General features: G+C 45.8%; 1 protein-coding gene across 2 annotated transcripts in view; it reads left to right on the top strand.

Annotated features, from left to right (window-relative positions):
- The window catches only part of LOC143285998 (RING finger protein 151-like), a 56,608-nt gene extending 34,049 nt beyond the window's left edge, over positions 1-22,559 (top strand). For both annotated transcript variants that reach the window (XM_076593489.1, XM_076593488.1), the window contains exons 3-6: positions 5,859-6,125; positions 8,274-8,613; positions 18,385-18,540; positions 20,668-22,559. In XM_076593489.1, the coding sequence (XP_076449604.1) occupies positions 5,932-6,125; positions 8,274-8,613; positions 18,385-18,540; positions 20,668-20,904 (927 nt within the window). In that variant the 5' untranslated portion in view covers positions 5,859-5,931 and the 3' untranslated portion in view covers positions 20,905-22,559. The remainder of the gene's footprint in view (positions 1-5,858; positions 6,126-8,273; positions 8,614-18,384; positions 18,541-20,667) is intronic.
- Positions 22,560-24,271: the final 1,712 nt, after the last annotated feature.

Genomic DNA, 24,271 nt, shown 5'->3' on the forward strand with positions numbered 1-24,271 from the left:
ATCGGACCACGGCGAGAAACTGCCCTGCCCGATACGACAGCAGCTAATCCGATTGTAGGGGGTGGGTGGGGGGGAGGAGGCAGTTGTGCTGCACGTGTCAGCACTTGGGGATTGCTGGGCTTGTTGGGGGGTGTGGGGGGGTGGGGGGTGTCCTCTGGCGTGATGACCTGTTCTGGTTCTCTTGTTGTCGGTCACTTGGGGGTGGTGGGTGGGGGGGACCAACTTTTTTCTTTTCCCCTTCTTTGTGTGTGTGTGGGGGGGTAGGGGTGGGGGGGCTTGGGGGGCGGTTCTGGTCCTCTTGTTGGTCACTAGGGGGCGAGAGGGTGGGGGTCCATTTTGTTTCTTCTCTCTCTCTCTCTCTCTCTCTCTCGCTCTCTCTCTCTCGTGTGTGTGTTTCATTTAATGTCTATCCACATTAAGTGATGTTGGACAGTGTGTGTGTGTGTGTGTGTGTGTTCTATTTCATTTAATGTCTATCCACATTAAGTGATGTTAGACATTATGTGTGTGTGTTTGTGTGTGTGTGTGTGTGTGTGTGTGTGTGTGTTTCTGTCTGTCATTTATATATCCATCCATACCACAATGTATGCATTCAACCATCAACATGTCGATGGTTCTTTTGCGGTCGTTGAGTTATCTGCGGGCGGACAGGAAACAAGAAAATTGTCGTTGAAACATTATGAAATAAGCATTGTGGGTAATCACAATAAGAACATACAAACCTTGTCACAGATGTTTTCACAGCGTTATTCAGTATAGTTTCGAACATAACATTGTTTGTGTGTGTGTCTGTGTGTGTGTGTCCATCAGTAGAGATTTGTTGGCTCCAGTAATTTATCTGCCAGTTCGAGGCAGTCTCATGTCCGTCTTTATTATTATTATTATTATTATTATTATTTAATCCCTTGTGATTTGAGGCGATCCAACAGTGGAAGAATTTTCTTATTTACCTTTTTTTTTCATCAATGAATTCAATGATTTAGTTTTGTTTGGTCGGTTTCTGTGTATGCATTTTAGAAAAACAACAACAAACAAACAAAAACAACAACTTTATTTCATCCTTTTCTTAGACTATGGGGAGTGCCTTCACACACCCAAAACACATGTTTTCCGTTTATATTTGTAGCATTAGAGGCAATTTCAATGGAATAGAATTTATTTGTTAATGTATCTGTTTGTTTACATGTTAATTCATTTATTCATTCATTTATCTGTCTATCTATCTATCTATTCATTTATATTCGAGTGCAATTTCTATCGCAAGAATGGAACTCTTTGTCTGTGAATCATTCATGTAGGTCTGATTTTTTTTTTTTTCTTCAAGACTGGTGACAAAAATCAGACCGCTGTGAAGCTCGTAAATCTAAAAGTACCTAGACACCTGCCAACGAAAAGCCCGACAACAAGTCTTCAGTTCCGGTGTTAACAAGTTTGACACAGTGCACTGGTGAGCATTCCCGTCTTTCCCAGCCAACTCTGCAGGTCCATAAACCCTCCTGACGCCGTCCTCAGGGGGGAAGAAAAGTAGTGAGTCGACCCGACTTTGCGTTTGAAAGGTGTCTGGAGGCGTGAGTGACTTGAAGAGCGCTTCTCCACGTAGTGCGCACGTGAAACACGGCATGGAGAGGTCCGGTGACACACATCTCTTGAGCCAGTCCTTCACGGATAATCTCCATGCTGAGATGCTTACCGAGAAGACCACCCCATGTCTTTCTTGGTGAAAAGTTTCGTTGTTCTCTGATCCTTCCCGACACATTGTGGGGATGGGGGAGGGGGGGGGGGAATGGGTAATATCTTACTTGAAACATGTCAGGAAGTGTGTCTCCTAAAAAAAGCGTTCCCACGTGCACATGGACGAGCGAGAGAAATCTCTGGTGATGGGGACTTACGGAGAGAGCGGCTGAGGAGCCGGAGACGTGCTGACTGCTAACAGCCAGGTGGCTTACACCTCTCACGACTTAGCAAACCAGTAATAACCCCCCAACAACGGAGTATGGCTGCCTACTTGGTGGGGATAAAAACGGGTCATATGCGTAAAAGCCCACTCGTGAGTGAACGTGGGAGTTTCAGCCCACGCACGCAGACGAAGAACTTGGAATTTCTTTTTGTATTTGCTGTTGTTGTTGCTGCTGCTGCTGCTGCATTCCTATCATATGTAAGGTTATGGAGCGACAACATCACACTGTGTTGCCTCACATTAAGGAGGTTGGACAGAACTCACGCACCAGATTAACTCTCTAGTCAGCGGATACGAAACATGTCTGTGTGAGAACATCAGGCCAGCATTTATGGAGGCCGCAGGCATTTGGCGTGCTGTAGCTGCTGTTGACAGCCTGTGTATTCCTGTCACGAGTTTTTTGGGTTTTTTTGCATCGCCAGGAGAGGCCATTGAGAGAGACCCGGAAAAATTGTAAAGCCACTTGAATCGGCTGGCTGTAATGTTTCGTTGCTACTTCCATGTTTGCTAAGTATTCCTAGTTGTTGTTGTTTTTTAACATGTATGATTTCAGTGTAGTTTTCATCTGGAGTGTACACACACACACACACACACACACACACACACACACACACACACACACACACACACACACACACACACCCAGAGAGAGAGAGAGAGAGAGGTGCGCTTGTTTGTTTGCTTGCATGCTTTTCTTTCTTGTTTGCATGCTCATTCGCACACCTGTACATACAGATAGAAGAACAGAGAGGGTGTAGAACTGTCATTTTAACCTTAGATCACCTGCACCTCCACACTGTAGGTGTATTCTTTATGAAGTAAATTATTTTTTGGAGAATGAAGAGTTTGAAACATATAAACAGACTCGTGCACTGCGCACTCATAGACATTCACTCACTCACACACACACACACACACACACACACACACACACACACACACACACACACACACACACACACACACACACACACACACACACACACACACTCTCTTTCTCTCTCTCTCTCTCTCTCTCTTTCCACATACACACACACACACTCATACTCTCTCTATCTCTCTCTCTCTCTCTCGACCCTCCCTCTCCCCCCTCCCCACCTAACGCCCTCGTCGACCCCTCGGTTCATTGCACGGGACTCATCAATCATAAACACCGTAAGTCCGGGGCAGGGTATAGATCTTGTCCGAAAGAGGACCACCATAATTAGTTACTGCACCGCTGCTGCTGTCAAACTGAAACAGGTCGATCACCACCACACTTTCCGCCGGCGATCACCTGCAGCTGTTTATACCACAAAGCCCCCACACTCCCATATCCCCCCCCTCCTCCTCCCATTACCCCCTCCCCCCAAACTGCAGACAGCAGGCAGGACTGGCCGATAATAGAATCGGATCGAATGCGGCCAGGAACCTGCAACCCTCAGCCAGAAAGTGTTCCGATTCGCCGGCCGATCATCAGTCGTGTTGCACGTGTGCTGTGAGTGCCTGTGTTCTCTGGACCTCCGGCCGTGATGAGAGGCGGTGGTCCTTGCATCGATTCACTGACTTTGAAGGAGGGGAAGGGGGGGGGGGGGGTCATGGCGTACATTGTCCGTCTGATTTTGGAAGCTGTGGTGTTCTGGGGGATGGGGCGGGGTGTGTGTTGGGGGAGGGGGGGGGGGGGGTTCTGTGTGTGTTGGAGGCATTTGGTCACATCGATATTTATGATAGTTATTGACAATTTAGTCAATTAATGAATCGTTCATTAGTCATTCTTTCTTTTTTTGTTTGTTTGTTTATTTGTTTGTTTTTTCAAAGTTGATAATCATGCGTCATCAATCTGACAATGTATTTGTTGTGCTTGGTATCTTGTTTGCAAAGGTCACGTGTGTGTGTGTGTGTGTGTGTGTGTGTGAACTTGATATGTGTAAGTATGGCCAAGAACAAAAGTAAAAGAAAAAAAGAAAAGAAAATTGAATGAAAATAACAACGACGACAGCAGAATAGTAGTTGTTTGTTTGTTTTCATAGTCAGGTACTTTTTTTTTGTTATCGGTCGGAGATTTGTACAATATTATTTATTTATTTATCTTTACCTTTTTTTTCCAATTTCTGTAGTTGATCAGTAACGCTCTCATTAGTGAAAAGCAGCTTGACACATGCACTTCATTGGAAATGTGGAAGTAGTGTGACCTTTAGAGAGCGGCAGTGTGTGTGTGTGTGTGGGTGTGTGTGTGAACGTCAACACAGAATGAAGTTATCTCCCACTGGAAGCTGGCGACACGGGGCAGAGGGGGGAGGGGGGAGGAGTCTCCGTGATGGTGAAGAGGGGAGACGCTGGGAAAGGGGGTAAGAGGAGGCGGAGGGGGGGGGGGACAGAACAAACTATTGGAAACAAAACAAAAATATCAAGCATGGTTCTAACAGGTCAAAACAATCACAACAACAACAACACACTTACACACACAAAAAAAAAAACCTTTCAAGAATGAACAAAGTGACTGAGAGGTAGGTAAGAAGGCCCCGTTTTAAACCGTGTCACATACACACACACACACACACACACACACACACACACACACACACACACACACACACACACACACACACACACACACACACACACACACACACACACACACACACACACACACATGCACACACGCGCGTACACACGCGCACACACACACACACACACACACACACACACACGCCCGCGAGACACCAATACAACACACACTGTTCAGTACACACCTTCCTGTCTTTAACTCACTCAGTACAACCAGTCCTCTCTTCTCCTCAACACAGACCCCTCGGATGTCCAGTGGGTGTCTGAATGACCCAACCTTTAGCTTCCGTCGTCAGAATTGTGGTATTCTTTGTCAACATTCACCTCTTCAGTATAAGAGCCTTCCGTTTGCAATATTTTGATGATGGTAATTGGGGTGAAACGCTGTTAACGTCGTCTCTTTCGCCGTTCGTATGGAGAGAGATAAGAGCCTTCCGCTTGCAATATTTTGATGATGGTAATTGGGGTGAAACGCTGTTAACGTCGTCTCTTTTCGCCGTTCGTATGGAGAGAGTTAAAGGGGGAGAAGGACAACAGGAGGAGGGTGTAGAGCAGGGAGGGAGGCAGCACGAAGATCAGATAACCATTTTCATCAGGTACCCGGGGTGTGTCGTTTTTCACTTTCTGATCACTGTCGTCAACCTGCTCAGATGTTCACCACCTGGTTTTTTGTGTGTGGGTGTAAGAGGGAAAGAGCGGGGTGGGGAGGGGGCGAGGGGGTGGGAGAGAGCTGCGCGCGCGCGTGTGTGTGTGTGTGTGTGTGTGTGTGTGTGATAACGCTCTCAAAATCTGTCAAACGTGCCTAGTCACCAGTAAGTTCACATCTGGTGTGTGCATTGCCAATCTCTGTGTGTGCACGTACCCGTGTGTGTGTGTGTGTGTGTGTGTGTGTGTGTGTGTGTGTGTGTTTCTCTGTGTGTGAATGCACAGTGTTACACACACAGACTGCACGTACGTCTGCAAGCGCGTGAACACACACACACACACACACACACACACACACACACACACACACACACGCCGTCTTATATCACCAAAGGTAAAAAAAAAAAAAAAGAAATGAAAGAACGACCAAACAGCAACAACCGTGACAATAACCACACAACCACCACTTCCCCTCCTTGACAACCGTAGCACGTTATTATAAAAAAAAAATTAAAAAAAAACACTGACAAAAAAGCAACCGCCACAACAACAACGCAACCCCCCCACCCCCCTCCCTTGACAACCATAGTACGTTTTTTTCTGTTTTTTTCTTTCTTTCTTTGTTTTTTTGTTTTTATTCATTTTGTTTCATTAATGTAATTTCATTTATCTATTTATTCATTCATTATTTATTCATATTTTTTTGCAGCCAGCAGAACGAACTCCACCCCACCACCATCACCACCAACCAGCACGTGCAGCAGCGCGCGGCCAGCAGCGGCATGGGGTTTGACATTGAGCGGTTCGTGGAGGCTGTGAACGAGGGCCTTCTGTGCTGCATCTGCCGGGACGTGCTGGAGGATCCTCTGCAGGCGCCCTGCGAGCACGCCTTCTGCTCCACCTGCATCTCTGCCTGGCTCGTGGCCGAGTGCACCTGCCCTGAGGACAGGCAGCCGCTGACCGCCTTGCAGCTCAGGTCAGTTTCCCGAGTAGGGGTTTTTTTTCGTTTGGGAATGGATGTAATTGTATTTGTATTTGTATTTCTTTTTATCACAACAGATTTCTCTGTGTGAAATTCGGGCTGCTCTCCTCAGGGAGAGCGCGTCACTACACTACAGCGCCACCCTTTTTTTTTTCTTTTTTTTTTCCTTCTTGCAGTTTTATTTGTTTTTCCTATCGCAGTGGATTTTTCTACAGAATTTTGCCAGGAACAACCCTTTTGTTGCTGTGGGTTCTTTTACGTGCACTAAGTGCATGCTGCACACGGGACCTCGGTTTATCGTCTCATCCAAATGACTAAGCGTCCAGACCACCACTCCAGGTCTAGTGGAGGGGAAGAAAATATTGGCGGCTGAGCCGTGATTGGAACCAGCGCGCTCAGATTCTCTCGGCTTCCTAGGCGGACGCGTTACCTCTAGGCCATCACTCCATATGTATATCTTATATCACACATTGACATAAACTTACAGCTGGGCCAACAACAAAGTGAGAGCTGTATGATCAATGGTTTCTCCATTGCAATGGGAAGTCATTTAATAATGATAATAATGGATACTTATATAGCACACTATCCACAAATCTGCTCTAGGTGCTTTACAAAAACGCTTTTGTTAACATAAAACATTACATCAAATGTTACATACACACACCAAAATGTGACTACACACACACACACACACACACACACACACACACACACACACACACACACACTCCATACATACATTTTAACATACATGTGTATCTAACAGCTACCCTAACACATACGCACACACAGGCAGGCACAAACTTACATAAACACACGCACACACAATACACCAACACACACTGTGTTTAATATGATTTTATTCACAGCTTAGTCTTTCAGTTAAGGACTATGACTTAAAAACTAGGAGGCTGCTTCTTCTTCTTTTGCGTTCACTCGTATGCACGCGAGTGGGCTTTTACGTGTATGACCGTTTTTACCCCGCCATGTAGGCAGCCATACTCCGTTTTCGGGGGTGTGCATGCTGGGTATGTTCTTGTTTCCATAACCCACCGAACGCTGACATGAATTACAGGATCTTTAACGTGCGTATTTGATCTTCTGCTTGCATATACACACGAAGGGGGTTCAGGCACTAGCAGGTCTGCACATATGTTGACCTGGGAGATGGTAAAAATCTCCACCCTTTACCCACCAGGCGCCGTCACCGTGATTCGAACCCGGGACCCTCAGATTGACAGTCCAACGCTTTAACCACTCGGCTATTGCGCCCGTCAACTAGGAGGCAAGATTGCACTGGCTCTTAGTGCTGCAGCTTTGGGGACCAATCAGCTTCATCGTCTGCCTGAACAAGAGAACGTGGCAGAACCACGTTGCGTCTCGGTCAAACAGCGTCTGTGCCGTGTGGAATATATATATATATATATATATGATAGTCAGTCGTGTCCGACTATGACCATCAGAACAGCAGAGGAGGCATCTGCTGTTCCGACTATTTGGGCTAGAATTTGATTATAGTGGAGAGTGTCTTGCCCAAGTACATCCCCACTCTCTCGGCCAAGAGGGTTTTAGGACAGTCGGCGTTGGGATGGTTCCCAAAGGCCCACTAGCCCACAAGGCTGCAGCACTAAGAGCCAGTGCAATTTTGCCTCCCAGCTTGAGAGTCATAGTCCTTCACAAAAGACTAAGCTGTAAATGGTTTCCCATTGACTGGAGAAACCATTGATACTACAGCTCTCACTTTGCTGTTGGCCCAAATGTAAACTTACATCAATCTGTGACATAAGCCGAGTGTTGGTGCTTGTGGAATACCAGTTGTAAATAACATGTGTGTTTGCTTATGCGGCTCGAAGTCAGAGTATTGATACCAAATTCAAAATGTTTCCCACAAAATTTCCTGACTTCCCATAAACATCTGACAGCGGCTGTTGGCATCTCTGCACTGTGTGTGTGTGTGTGTGTGTGTGTGTGTTGCAGCAAATTTCTTATTATTCCTACAAAACGCTTGACAGAGGTTGTTGGCATCTCTGCCTGTGTGTTGCAGTAAATTCCTGATTGTTCCCACAAACATCTCACATGGGTCAGTGGTTGGCATCTCTGCACTGTGTATGTGAGTGTGTGTGTGTGTGTGTGTTGCAGACCCCTGTTCCGCTACATGCGCAACGACCTGGCCCGCCTCCGGATCCGCTGCAAGAACCACCGCCTGGGCTGCGACCACGTGACCCCCCTGGAGTTCGCGCAGGCGCACGAGGACGAGTGCCCCTTGGAGGAGGTGCTGTGCCGTCACGGGTGCGGCACGCGCTGCGCACGCGCGGACATGAGCGAGCACATGGAGGAGTGCGGGGCTGGGGTGGTGGGGGTGGCCGGGAGGGGGGAGGAGGGGGGCCGGAAGCAGTGCAGCAACGGCTGTGGGCAGGACTACGTCACGGAGGAGGACCGGGAGCACAACTGTATCGCCGAGCTCCGCGCCGCCATTGAGGTGAGGGGCAGTGGACGGGGATTTTTTTTATTTTTTAAATAAATATGATTTTATTGTTTATATACTGCTTTGACAGGCGCAATAGCCGAGCGTTTAAAGCGTTCGACTTTCAGTCTGAGGGACCCGGGTTCGAATCTCGGTAACGGCGCCTGGTGGGTAAAAGGGTGGAGATATTTCCGATCTCCCAAGTCAACATAATTGTGCACAGACCTTTTTGTGGCTGAATCCCCTTCGTGTGTATACGCAAGCAGAAGATGAAATACGCACGTTAAAGATCCTGTAATCCATGTCAGCGTTTGGTGGGTTATGGAGAAAATACTAACACACCCAGCATGCATATCCCCGAAAACGGGAGTATGGCTGCCTACATGGCGGGGTAAAAACGGTCATACGCGTACACGCCCACTCGTGTACATACGAGTGAACGTGGGAGTTGCAGCCCATGAAAGCAGAAGAAGAAGAAAACTTTACTCCATTGTCTACTAGCGAAACAACACCGTTTTTTGATGAGGATATGCGAAAATCATAAATGGACGAAGTCATAAAATTCCTGTTCAATAGTTGCAGTGCTGACTGAGTTATGAGTATTTCAATGAAAGTATGGGTAATTTTTCCACCCATGAGGTACGGCGAAGGTTAGTAACTGAAAAAAGAAGTGTATTTTTTGTGTAAACATGTTTTGATTTCCGTTTTCCCATGGAGAATTGGCAAGTTGAGAACGGGGTCTTTGGCTGTGCCGGAAATAAAACATTAGTATAGTTAAGAAAAAAAAGGGGGGGCGGGGGTATTTTTTGTATAAACATTTTTGAATTTCCGTTTTCCCCAAGTCGGATTGAACAGGGTCTGTAATTACATTAGCGTGGAAACCAAACATTTTTACAAGTTCGTTGATTGAAACTTAGATTCTCACGAATAGTACATTTTGTTTTTAGCAAATTTATATAGGCTTAACATAAAAAATGTTCAGACTGATAGCATCGCCAGGAGATATGCTTGATACTGTTGTTAACTTCTAAACAAAAGTTAACTACTGATTCCCATTTCTATTAAAACTACATTTCTATCAGTGAGTCTGTGGGGGGGAAAAAGATGGTTTCCCACATCCTTTTACGAGCATTGGGGCAGTGAATTCATATCCACTGTGTCTTGGGCTTCGCACAGGAAGGCGGGGCCCAGTCCTCTCTTTCCGCCATGTTAGCTTTCCCCTACCAGGAACAGGTAGCCGTTCACACCTGGGAGGAAAATGGAAGTGCAGTGCCATTCACACAGGTAGCCGTTCACACCTGGGAGGAAAACGGAAGTGCAGTGCCATTCACACAGGTAGCTATTCACACCTGGGAGGAAAACGGAAGTGCAGTGCCATTCACACAGGTAGCTATTCACACCTGGGAGGACAATTGAAGTGCTGCAGTGCCATTCACACAGGTAGCTATTCACACCTGGGAGGAAAACGGAAGTGCAGTGCCATTCACAAGGACACAACACCATGCCAAAACGGGGCCTCGAACCCTGGTCACTGGCGAACACTGGATGAGAAGTCCAGCGCCTGACCAGTCCTGCCACAGCGCTCCCGGTGCCGTGGACAGTGGCTGGATTCTAATGATAATAATGGAGTCTCCCGTCGGACCATCGGACGAGTAGGCAGACAGGATTATCTGTCGGTGTGTGTCCTCATATGGGAGAAGAGGCCGATTCTGGATGCGCAGCACTTCCCACAGGTGTTGCAAGGGAAAACGTCTCCAGAAGTTGAGCCCTGGTTCCTTCGCTCACGCTTCTCCTTAATGGCCAGCGTTTTCTTGTTTTCAAACGTCTTTATGCCACTAGAGCACAGCATCCTCCAGCGAGAGCGGTCAAGGGCATCAGTTTCCCAGGAAGCAATGGGTTGATTCAAAGGCACAAAAAACATCAGTCCACCCGGTTGTAGACAGTGGAGTTTATACGTAGGACGGACGGGTCTCTATTCCCTCTTGACTAAAGAAATAAAAATAAAACCGAAATAAAATAATAATAATAATAATGAAGTCGTTGTGCAGCAGCGTATATGGATTAGCCCACGCGCTTTGAAAACGATTGAAGACGATGCTGCCCCGGGTAATGGTACTTTAGCTCTCGGCACTATGTCTCCTCTCCAGTCCGGCGGAAAGTAAATAGAATACTCTGTCCCCCACCCCCACCCTCACCTCCGCTCTCCCAACACCCCCTCCCCCCCAAACCCCCTCCTCCTCTAAAGAAAAAAAGCGGGGGGCGGGGGAGGGGGGGGGAAGAAGAAACGACATCATAGAAACAAAAAGACAACAAATAAACAAAACGATATCCAAAAAGTCAACCAAAGAGAGAAAGTAAAAAAAAAAAAAGAAAAGAAAAAAAAAAAGATTCCGCTTACGTTACACTCCCCATTGTCAGAGAAGGGCAATGCGAACAGTTGACGGGCACAAAATGTGAAAGGTTAAGTGTGGGCAGAGGAGTTTTTTGGCGAGGGAGGAAAGGAGAGGAAGGAAAGGTCACTCTGTCACGACAACAGCACGCAGTGCTGATGGAGTTATCTCCACTGTCGGCAGCACCTGGGTGCTGCCAGTATAGAAAGAACGACTGGCAGTGAAGGCTGGCTTGTTGGGGATTTGGGTCACGGGGATAAGTGGCTTTGTTAAAGTCTCAGTGAAAATACAAAGCTGACTGTACGCGCGCGCCACGAAAACGCGCATGCACGCACACACACAAACACACACACACACTCTCTCTTGTCTCTCTCACAGGCACACATGTATGGTACACACACACACACACCACCCCGCACGCCGCACATTGTATGTGTACACACACCACACACACACATATGTATTGTATGGTACACACACACACACACACACACACATATGTATGCGTACACACACGCACACATGTATGCGTACACACACACTCACACACACACACACATATGTATGCGTAACACACACCCGCACACATGTATGCGTACACACACACACACACACACACACATCCACATATAAATGACGTAACACACTTCACACATGTATGTGTGACCACACACACCACTCAACCACAACAACACGACCCCCATAGTTATGCGTAACACGACATCGCGAGCACACATTATGCGTACTGAGAAAGATCATACTTCCCGACACGAGGTCAGTGTGTGACCGAGCACCATTTTTTGTTCAAGCAGTGGTGGTGCGTGATAGAGACCGTCCTCGCCACTGAGTTAGGTGTAACCTGAATTTGACATTTCTTACAAATTCATGTTTTGTTAAAGTCTTAACTCCCGAGAGCAAGGTTTCGGTTGCGCCCCTTTTCTCTGCATTCAAATTTTGTATTACGTGTAGCTGACACATTTGGTACTTTCCAAGTCAATTCAGGTCTAGATTGGGAAGCTGCTAGGCAAATCTCGCTCTCTGCCAATAAATGAAGCCAAACCGTAGCTTTATAGGGCTTTTATTTTGAATAAACCTTCACCGACGTCACAGTGTCAGACTCTGGTGAGAAACTGGCTTGATTCAAATCGCCCGCCATTTATAGTCCGGTTCAGGCTTTAAGCACAAAAGGTCGAGTAGGCAGAAGGTCGAAAAACGTGGGCAGTAGGAAGATGTAACCCGAGTATGACGCCACTTGTGACGTAGAAGCGTGTGACGTAGTATGCGCAGTTGTATGACGTAATTCGTTGCTTTACGCGTTGTGTAAAGGGAAGGTGTGGAACTCATAGGACCCGACGTAGCCGAATCCATTGCCTTCGATGCCAGACAGACGCAGGCCGCCATGGGCCTATCAGTTAGATTTCTGGTTCCATTTATCTCCCCTTCTTAAGCTTTCACTGGAATATATCGTGTTTGGCGTCCACAGTGCAGTGTACACGTCTGTGTGTGTGTGTGTGTGTGTGTTGAGAAAGAGACAGCTGGAGGGGTAGACATAGACAGTGGAGAGATAGTGTGTTTCTCTCTCTCTCTCTCTCTCTCTCTCTGTGTGTGTTTAGAGACAGCTAGAGAAAAAGAGACAGCTAGAGAAAAAGAGAGACAACTAGAGAAAAAGAGAGACAGCTAGAGAGAGAGAGAGAGAGACAGCTAGAGAGAGAGACAGAGAGACAGCTAGAGAGAGAGACAGAGAAAAAGAGAGACAGCTAGAGAGAGAGAGAGACAAAGAAAAGAGAGACAGCTAGAGAAAAAGAGACAGAGAGAGAGAGACAGAGAAAAAGAGAGAGAGACAGCTAGAGAAAAAGAGAACGAGAACGGAGAGAGAGAGTTAGATTGCATGTATGTAATTGTATAGCGCGAACTTCCTTGTGGTGTGTGTATGTCTGTGTGTGTGTGTGTGTGTGGTGCGAGAGGGGGTAGGGAGGGGACAGAAAGAGAGAGAGGGAGGGAGGGATAGTGATTTTGATTTTTTGTGTGTGTCAAAAATTCTAACCACATGACCTTTGGACTTGGAAAACTAACTTCTTCTTTTTTCCAACCGGCATCAAAACAGGCATGTAGTGAAAATGTCAGTGATAGGATATGATCGATTTCCCCGCCCCCACACCCACACCCCCCCTCCCCCTAGAAAATATTTTTCATCTTTTTTTTTTCAATGGTACGTGAAAATGTGCCTGCGTGGTGAACTATCACGCCACAGCCATTGACAGGACCAATTTACTGTGGGAAAAAAAAATATCAAAGGTCAGCCACTGTCGTTGTGCCATGACTGTGTCAGCAGCGCTCTGGAACACTGGTTAGGATGATTGGTGTCTGCTGTCAACGTCATTCACAGCTGACGTCAGCTGTGCACGTGCGTGAGTGCTTGAGTGGGCGTAGGTCAGTGGTGTGTGTGTGTGTGCGCGCGCGCGCGCGCGCGCCTCACTGAGTGTCTGTTTTTATATGTGTATGTGTGTATCTGTGTGCGTGGTTGCGTGAGCACGCATGTGTGTCTGAGCGCGTTACAATTCAGTCGGTTCAAAAACATTTTTGTCGTCCCACGTAAGAGCAGTTAAGAGGCAACCATTGATTTTGAAAAAAATTGCATATGCATGAGCGTGTTGATTATTGTGTATATGAATGGAAGCGCAAACGCGCGCGCTTGTGTGTGTGTGTGTGTGAGACAGAGAGAGAAAGAGAGCGAGAACGGAGAGAGAGAGTTGGATTGCATGTGTGTAATTGTATAGCGCGAACTTCCTTGTGGGGTGTGTGTGAGAGAGAGAGAGAGAGAGAGACTGACGGATTGCTTGAAAATTATTGTATGCTAGCGCGAACTTCCTGGCACGGTGTGTGTGGGGGGTGAGGGGGTGGGGGTAAGCATGTGATACGCAACTCTGCGTATGTGTTTGTGTGTTTGCATGCATGAGTTTATATCGGTGTATTTAGTGTATTGAGACACGCACTCTTACTCACGCACATCCTCGCGCTGGCGCTGTTGTGGGCACACACGTGCAGCAGGAGCTGGTGGGAGGCAGAGGAAGTCGGGTGACGGAGCCGGAAAGAAAGATTTGCCCATGTCCACTGAGTTCCGTATTTCATGTTTGACTTTAAAATCGTTATTTAGCGGTTACACCGCTTTGGGCTTGCTTGCAGTGCGGTGTCGATGACTTTTGTAATGTTAATTTTAAATAAAAGCTGTGGACATTCAGTTTTTATCCGCCCTTTATCTCCTCACATTCAAGCTGTCTTTTCCGACTGGGAGTCTGTCTAGTTCTTGAACTTCTCTTGCTGAGATGATACAGTATTATGTATTCTGTACATTAGAACCGACAAAAAACTAGAAAAAAAGAAAAGAAAAAAAGAATTCTCTGAGCCATCGCTGGTTGCATTGCTGTTAGCAGCAACCCTTCAGTTAAGTAACAAACAGTAAATTCCAGATTTGCAAGAAACACAGAAAGAAAGAAAAAAAAAACAAAACAAAACCGCCAGTAAATGATGGATGTGCCAGAGCGAGAACTGTCAAGAAATATGCATGAGCGGAGTGTGTATAGCGTTCAGTGACAAAAGGAAGGAAAAGGCAGGCTGACTGATTCATAGACATAGAAATCCAAAGCAAGACATACTCCTTCGTGTATTGTCAGGGCACGCGACACCACAGAAACAAAAAGAAACGAATAACAAAGACAACATCAAAACGCTTTTTAAACTCGAGGTGACTGGCAAGAATGGCGCTGTTTTCGGTGGAACGAGTTTGTGTCGACTGACTTCAGCGGGGAGGCCCACTTCAGATGGTAAATGATCTGAGAGAAACTGGGAAGGAGCCTGTGTGTTCACTGAGAGAGAATGAATGAATGTTTTATTGCATTCAGGCCACGGAGGAAGGTGGCAGAATGGTTAAGACGCTCAGCTGCCAATACAGAGAGTCCGTGAGGGTGTGGGTTCGAATCCCGCTCTCGCCCTTTCTCCTAAGTTTGACTGGAAAATCAAACTGAGCGTCTAGTCTTTCGGATGAGACGATAAACCGAGGTCCCGTGTGCAGCACGCACTTGGCGCACTGAAAAAGAACCCATGGCAACGAGAGTGTTGTCCTCTGGCGAAATTACGTAAAATGAAATCCACTTTCATAGGTACACAAATATGTAAGCATGCACTCAAGGCCTGACTAAGCGCGTTGGGTTATGCTGCTGGTCGGGCATCTGCTCGGCAGATGTGGTGTAGCGTGTATGGATTTGTCCGAACGCAGTGACGCCTCCTTGAGAAACTGAAACTGAAACTGAAACTCAGGCCACGGGCATTGTTCGATGCTGGGAAGGGGGACGTGCTGACAATACCACTCCATTGACATTCCACTTGTTATCTTCACAGAGAGAGGGAGAGAGGTGGAAAGAAAGAGGGAGAGAGAGAGAGAGAAGGGGGAGGTGGGCGGAGAAAGAGAGGGTGAGAGAGAGAGACTGACACAGAGGGTGAGAGACAGACAGAGAGGGAAGGGGGGAATATTGATGATAACGATCAAGGCAACGTGTACGCCGAGTGGAGTACACAATAGCCCTGTCATCACTGCCATCAGTTAGAAGCGGCCTGTCGTAGGAAAATAGAGAGAGGGGGGGCGAGGGGGGTCGAGGGGGGGTGGTGGAGGAGAGACACAGAGAGAGCACTGAAATGTTTAATGTCATTAGCTGTAAAGCTCAAGTGAGGGAGAGGGAAGGAGAGAGAGAGATTATTAATGGTAACGAGGTAATGTGTACGCTCAGAGAAGTGTACAATAGCCCTGTCATCATCAGTTAGCTTGAGAATCCCTGTCACTTTGAGAGAGAGACTGAGAAAGACAGAGACTGAGAGAGAGAGAGTCTATGGGATGTAACAAAGTGACAACATTGACCGATCACAGTGATGCATAAGGAAGCCATCAGCAACAAAAACAACGAAGAAGGATTAAAGGAGTGGTGAGGAGAGGGAGGGTGGGGCGTAGGAGACAGAAAAGAATGGAAGAAAGGAATTTTTTTTTTTTTAAAGGGGTGAAAGAATACAGAAATAAAGAAATACTGATACACAACCACACCAACGTCACGACACGTACACAAGGACGGCAACAAACCGGTCAATATTTCCATGCAGCTCTCGTGGGAAATCAGAATTAAAACCTCTGCTGTACCTGCACACCACTGGGGCGCCCCGCCAACCACAGAGCGACGCAGACGCCTGACAATAGAATGCTGTGTTCGGCCTGTGATGATTCATGTCCTTGCTGTTCGATTTTCTGATAGACGTGTGGTTCTGGTCGGATGTTTGTTTGTCAGTGTAGGTATTTTTCAGCTGTGGGAACAAAGAGACGAATAATAACTCTCGACAATGTCGTGGCAACTAACAGCTGTGGTTGTATCCCCTTTCCTCCCCCCCTCTCCCCCTCCTTCCCTCTCCCCACCCCCCAATTAAGTCATCACCTCATTCCCCCCCCCCACCCCCCACCACCCCTGTCCCCCTCCTCACACACACAGACACAAACACAGACCGACCGACAGACATATGCGCACGCACGCACGCACACACACACACACATGGACAAACACACACACACATGTACACACACAAACATGCGCATACACAAACACACACACATACATGATACACATGCAGACGCACATTCAGAGACAGGCATGCGCGTGCACACACACACACACACACACACACACACACACACTCTGTATTTGGAATATAATACTTTGTGATGAAGGGTTTATACAAGAAAAAAACAAAACAAAAAATATTGTGTGGGATAGAATATACTTCGTCACAAAACCTGAAGGTTTATAAGACACAAGAAAGACAAATTGTGTGGGGCAGATTTCGTTGACATGAAACCTGAAATACTTTATCATGAAACCTGAAAGTTTATAAGACAAAGGACACGACAAATACTGTGTGTGACAGAATACTTTGTCATGGAAGCTGAAATACTTTGTCATGGAAGCAGAAATACTTTGTCATGAAACCCAACGTTCTATAAGATACAAGACAAATACTGTCTGTAGGAAATAATACTTTGTGATGAAATGTTGAGGTTTGTAAGACACAAGACAAGACAAATACTATGTGTGGGACAGAACTTTGTCATGAAACCAATCCTGTGTGTGGGATAGAATACTTTGTCGTGAAACCTGAAATATTGTGTCATGAAACCTGAAGGTTTATAAGACAAAAAAACAAGACATTTTACTTATATATACGATTTACTCCCTTGATGTTTTTATTTATGTATTGTTGTACAATACCTTATGGTCTTAACGTGTGTGTGTGGGGTGTGTGTGCGTGTGTGCATGTGTGAGTGTGTGTGTGTGTGCGTGCGTGCGCGCATGTCATTTTTAGTAATCTATACCCTTTTTTGTTGGATGTTTTCATTTGTTAATATTGTTGTGCAATACCCTATTGACTTAACATGAGTGTGTGTGTGGGGGGGTTAGTATATTGTCAGCTATTGGGAATTCTTATTTGACTAGTTTTAATCTCTTCTTATGTTGCGCATGATTTTATGCCAGTGTTTACAATGAGCCTGTGATTGCGCAACTTAATTTCCATGTGGATTAATAAAGTGTTTTTGATTTGATTTGATTTGATTTGAAGACAAATACTGTGTGTGGGACGGAATAGCTCATGAAACCAGGAGGTAGAGAAGAACTGTTATGCGATAGAATACTTTGTCATGAAACCTGAAAACCTAAGGGTTTATAAGACCCAACACAAGACAAGTACAGTATGTGAGACCGAACACTTTGTCATGAAACCCAGGGTTTTATACGACACAAGACAAACGCTGTGTGTGACAGAATACTTACGTCACAAAACCTTGAGGTTTTCTGATTACAAAACATAAGACAAATAGTGAAATACTGTGTGTGGAATAGAATACTTTGTCATGAAATCTGAAGTACTTTGCCAAGAAAAGTGGAGTGACGGCCTAGAGGTAACACATCTGCCTAGGAAGCGAGAGAATCTGAGCACGCTGGTTCGAATCACTACTCAGCCGTCGATATTTTCTCTCCCTCCACTAGACCTTGAGTGGTGGTCTGGACGCTAGTCATTTGGATGAGACGATAAACCGAGGTCCCGTGTGCAGCATGCACCTAGCGCACATAAAAGAACCCACGGCAACAAAAGGGTTGTTCCTGGCAAAATTCTGTAGAAAAGTCCACTTCAATAGGAAAATAGAAAAAAACTGCACGCAGGAAAAAATACAAAAAAAAAAGGGTGGCGCTGTAGTGTAGCGACGCGCTGTTCCTGGGGAGAGCAGCCCGAATTTCACACCGTTGTGATTAAAAAAACAAACAAAAAAAAACTTGAAGTTTCCACAAGACGAACACTGTGTGCACAGATCCTGAGGTCGGAGATGGTGTGCAAGCTGCAGGACCAGAGGCAGGAGATGGAGCTGAGGCTGGACATGCAGAGAGCCCACATGATCCAGCGCGAGTCCGCCCTCAAGGGACACATCGATGAGCTCAAGGCCGAGCTCGCCAGGGTCTCCCACACGGTCAGTTCACCACCAGCATGTTTTATAAGTAGTAATAATAATAATAATGGATACTTATATAGCACACTATCCAGAAATCTGCTCTAGGTGCTTTGCAAAAACGCTTTAACATAAAACATTACATCTATGTTACCTACACACACCAAAATGTGACTACACACACACACACACACACTGCATTCATACATTTTAACAATACACGTGTATCTAACAGCTACCCTAACACATACGCACACATAGGCAGGCACAAACTTACATAAACACACGCACACACAATACACATATACATGCATGTAGTTATGTGCACATACATATGTATACACACATAGTCAAGCACAGCTAACGCAAAGGAAGTGGACCTGCCACAGTTGAACTTAGTAGTAGCAGTGTCATTATCATGACTGGGCCCAGCGCTCAGTTTATATCACAGATTGACGTAAGCTTACTGTTCACGGGTGTTCAGTGCTGGCACTTTAGTTGGCCCTGCGAAAGTTCGTGAACCCAGGAAGTAGGGCATGGATATAAATAAATGCGGCTGACAAACAGGCCGCGCCAGCGGCACTCGCAGTACGCTTGTTCGGCGGTAAATCTGCTTTGTTTCTTTCGCGCATCATCTCCTCGGATGGATCGGAAATAACGACTAAAGAAGTGGTTTTCTAAAAAGAACACAAAATAAGCTTTCCATTGACTCCAAACACAATATGTTTTCTTACATAGCGGTTGTTGCGGCAACGGCTGAAACATAAATGAAGAAAAAGAAGAGAAGGATAAGTAGAAACATGATCGCAAAAATCGTTAAGTTTAAATCCCTCTCAAAGAAAACAGGCGTTTAGCACAATAATATCGTAAATACACACAGAACATATAGCATGCCTGCATGCAGATTAGCTTACCTTTTGAGTTGTGCGATTTTTCTTGGCAGCACAACAAACGTTTAAATGAACACACTGTATCATGGTGAGTGCGAGCAGCAGGGGGATGGAGAGCGGGGTGAGTGTCTGTCGGCTTATGGCACTGCTGTGCCCTTCATTCCACGAGAAAGACGAAGATTTTTAAGGTAGTAAAAAAAAAAAAAATAAAAATAAACGATGATGTTGATAAAATAATGAAATTGTGTAAATCAAATCAAACTGCACTCCAATAATACAACCAGGAATAGCAATAATTCAACTTTCTGTAATCGCTGCAGGAAATGTGTGGATGCTGTGAAAAGGTGGGAAAAGCGGGGCGGGGGCCGCGGGGCCGAGTGAAACAAAGAAAGCAGTGTCCCGGTTTGGCACGCGGGGCCAGAAATACCGCGGCGAATGTGCCGGTCAGTGCAGAGTGCGGTGGGAAAGTCTGGCATTAAAAATTTTTTGACCCAAGACGCTAGACGCTGCTCGGCCAACTAAAGAGCCGGATTTTGTGCTCGGCTGAGCAGCCGTGTGTTGGGCCAATAGCAGAGTGAGAGCTGTATTATCAGTGGTTTCTCCATTACAAGTCATACACAGCTTAGTCTTTTGTGAAGGACTGTAACTCAAACTAGGAGGCATATTTGCACTGGCTCTTAGTCAGTGCTGCAGCCTTGGGGGCTAGTTGGCCTTTGGGAACCATCCCAACTCTGACTGTCCAAAAACCGTCTTGACTGAGATAGTGGGGATGTAACTTGGGCAAGACAGTCTCCATTATTATCAAATTCTGTTCTTTGATAGTTGGGACAGCAGTTGCCTCCTCTGCTGGCCATAGTAGGACACAGCAATCATATCACACATTATTATGAATAGAAGGAATATGATCATCATTATTATCATTACATTTATTTTTTCGTTTGAGGGGTACGGCTCACATGTTCACTTGTCTGCCTGAGCAGGCTTTTACGTGTTTGTTTTAACCCTGCCATGTGGGCAGTCATGTTCTGTTTTCTGGGGATTTATTATTCTGTATGGTAATCCTGGAAGATTAATTGAAAGTTTTGACATAACATTATCTGTATATGATCTTAATCATGGACATAATCTTATCTGTTTTGATCTTCGAGGATTGTTACGAAATGTCTAGCCTTTTCATTGATGTGCAGTTTGTGCATCTGATTCAACATAACCACGACAGGTTGTGTGTGTGTGTGTGTGTGTGTGTGTGTGTGGACAGGTGAAGCAGCTGATGGAGCGAGAGCAGCAGCGCCGACAGGACCTGGACAAGATGCAGGAGGAGCGCCTGGAACTCCTGGAGCTCCTCAACTCCATCCAGCGGGACCAGGAGCACTCCCGACCCCCCCGCTGCCAGCACTGCGCACCCCGGGGGCCGCCCCCCTCACCATCCTCGGGGGCTGGGGGTGGAGGCAGCGGGGGTGGTGGAGGGGGGAAGGGGAAGGTCACTACGCTGTGAACTGCGGGTGATGCTGAGTGGCGGCCGTCTTTGTTCTGTTCCTTGTCTGGTGTTGTGTGAACTGAGGTATGGTCTCTCTCTGGACGGTTCCGAGTTTGGGTTCTGTACGCCCTACACTACACCCTTTGCCGTTGACCTCGGCTGGTTAGCTGGTGTTAAGTGCTGACCCAGGATGGGTAATTCGTGGCCTGGAAGTTATAGTGTACCAGTGCAATGATCTGTGAGTGTTGTTTCCAAGCTTCCTTGTATGGGACCAGTCAGCTGACATTATGAAGCCGTCTATCTAACAAGATTATAAAACTTCTCCTACAGTCTGGAAGTTTTGATGTGTTGTAACAGAAACACTGAATTTTCACAATGACTATATGTAAAGCTTTCCTGTTTCCACTGGAGCACAGAATCCAGTAACTTGTGTTGTGTGGGTGTGTGGGCTGCCACTGGTTTATCCTGGAAATTGCTGCGGATAACGCCAAGCATGTAGGTGATGTGCAGAAACCGTACATGGAGGAGGACAAACTTAAAATACCGTGCAGAGATAGGGAACAAATAATCGAGCCGTACTGAACACAAGGAAAGGAGTATTCTGTGGCCCAGTCATCTTCATGTCACAATCACACACACTGAACTGTTGCAGACTGAAAGAGTTACCAGTGTGTGTGTGGACAAACCCGTATTTCATATACTTCTGTTTTGCCTCATGGTGGGAAAAGAAGAGAATGAGAAGAGGAGAGAGGAGGAGAGAGAGACAGGAGAGGAAGAGGAGAGAGAGGGAGGGGAGAGGAAAAGGGAGAAAGAGAGGGAGGGGAGAGGAAGAGGAAAGAGGGAAGGGAGAGGAAAAGGAGAGAGGGAGGGAGAGGAAAAGGAGAGAGGGAGGGAGGGTGAGGAAGAGGAGAGGGAGGGAGGGTGAGGAAGAGGAAAATAGGGGAGAGGAAAAGGAGAGAGAGAGGAGAGAAAGGAATAGAGAGAGGGAGGGAGAGGAGAGGAGGAAGAAAGTGTGAGAGAGGAATCCCCAGAACACCACAACCCTGCCTTCCAAACCTTGTGCACTTTACGTTGAAGCAAGTCAGCCTCTGTACAGACTTCTGGTGTTTTCGTTTTGTCTTCAGGGACAAACAGTTGAAGTAACTCTCATATTGGTTCAGTCGGATTCCAATCCTCGTACGTTTTTTTTCTTCTTCGGGAAGGCAGTGCTGTTGATCTTGAGCCTCTACCAATGAATGCCACTTGTGGAAAATCTATGCATGTCAGTGATTGGCTGACACAAAGTATGATGTTAACAAAGTGTGCACTGCATGTGTGTGTGTGTGTTTTCTCTGCGTTGTTTGGTTGTGAAGGAGGACAGCAATGAATTCCAAAATGCAGCGTACACAGTGTTGTCACTAGTGCGGTGTTTAGAACATGTGTATCTAGATAGAAAGCAAAAACCTTTCAGGCAGATGGTGTAGAGTGCAATGTTGTTACCCTCAAACAGTTCACTGTTTAAACAGTGATGGAAAACACCCAGAATTTGTTTGTAACATTGAGCCTTAGCTTACATCAAGTCATCTACATGGGAGGAATAACTTTTCTTTTTTTTTTTTTTCTTTTTTTTGGTAGATTTTCTGCAGAATGTGTCTCACTTTTTGAAGCACCATTTTGAAGTTGGAATGATTTAGCTTAAAAAAAAAAAAAGAAAGAAAAAAATAGAAGAGTAATGCCATGACTCGGAGACAAAAGAATAGTAAATAGAATGATTCACAGCCACATCATTCATGACTTGGGGTAGGGGGGGGCAGGGGAATGTTCATGCAACGCATGTGCAGTCATCAGAAAGGGCAAAGAAATTACCAGCAAGAGGTGCACTACCCCCATACCACACTTGTCACCCCCCCCCCCCCACCCCCTCCACCCCTTAGCATTTTGTCTCTTTTCTGTTGGGCTGTGATTTTTTTCTCTGGTGAATGGAGGTCAGGAGTCAAATGGTCTAACAGCACCTGTGTGTGAGTCACCCACAAGTGGTACGTGTTTGTTCGCATGTGTATGTACAATGCATGCGTCAGTGTTCACAAAGTATTGAGATGATTTTGGATTGTGTACATGCATGCACAAATGTATTCAAAAGATAGTTGTTGATTGTGCACATATCTGCACCAGCATACACATAGTATTAAGATACTTTTTGGATTGTGTACGCAAAGTGTTGAGATAACTGGATTGTGTGCATAGCTACACCAATGTCCACAGTGTTGAGATAACTTTGGATTGTGTGCATAGCTACACTAATGTACACAAAGTTTCAAAAAACTTGGATTGTGTACATACCTACAGCAGTGTACACAAAACGCCGGGATGTGCTTTTGAACTTTGTAAGTCAGATAGAAATTTTAAAAGAGTAACTTTTCTGACTGAATACGGCCTTATTCCTGGTGGTCATGTGAGTGCAAGATTATTGTTAAAGAACCACCACCTTCCCTCACTCTCAATTCTCACACAAATAATATGTGCACGTCCCACCAGCATGATTCTTGGCTCCCTGTTCATAGAAAGTTACTATCCATCACCATGCTAGACTCATGATTTTTAAATGTTTTATTTTATAAGGTGGTGTTCTAGTATCTGTGGCATTTTTAGATACAGATGATCATGATTTCCGCGTGGTTAAAGAGAGAAAACTGATTATGGTTTATCATCGGATCAAGGTGCAGGTGTTGGTCGTTTGAATGTAGTGGGGAAATAGTGTGGCATGGGTTTCTGAAATTACTGTGGACAGAATGTTGGATTTTAGTTGGTAGCTTCTTTCGTTATGTTCTTTTGTTTCCTGTTTACAGTGACCAAAGTGTGTGAGTGCAAGTTTGAACTTGTGTGTAAGTGTGTGTGTGTGTGTTTACAAGTGTGTGAAATGGAATAGAGAGAGCTTGTGCTTGTATATTTATGTTGTGAAATTGTACTTGCTTATTATTTTATGTTCTGACACATAATAAAGGTATCTACAATACAGGCAAGAAGGGAGGGAAAATTGCTGAAGGTGATGCACATCAAACACCTGCCTGTCACCCAGTCCCCCATCACCCAGTGAATGAAGACAGGCATTGGTGACTCAGTTCTGTTGGGAGGGAAATGTGCACATTTGCTAATGAGGCATGGAATATTTTAGCACTGTGTAAACCACATTTGACCAAAACTTCCTATAACCTGCACAAGTTTGACAAGAGCATACTCACTATAACCTGTAAAGTACAGTATATGACACCAAAAGGAGGAGTTTGTATTATACTCCATGTTTAGTGTTACATATACTTACCATGTCAAACTGATGCAAACTGGGCCTATTGGTTTGCTCTGCTTGGCCAAATTTCACGCGGCTAACAGTGAAAAGACGGGCCCACCC

This window comes from Babylonia areolata, chromosome 9, assembly GCF_041734735.1.
Source record: "Babylonia areolata isolate BAREFJ2019XMU chromosome 9, ASM4173473v1, whole genome shotgun sequence".
NCBI lineage: Eukaryota > Metazoa > Mollusca > Gastropoda > Neogastropoda > Buccinidae > Babylonia > Babylonia areolata.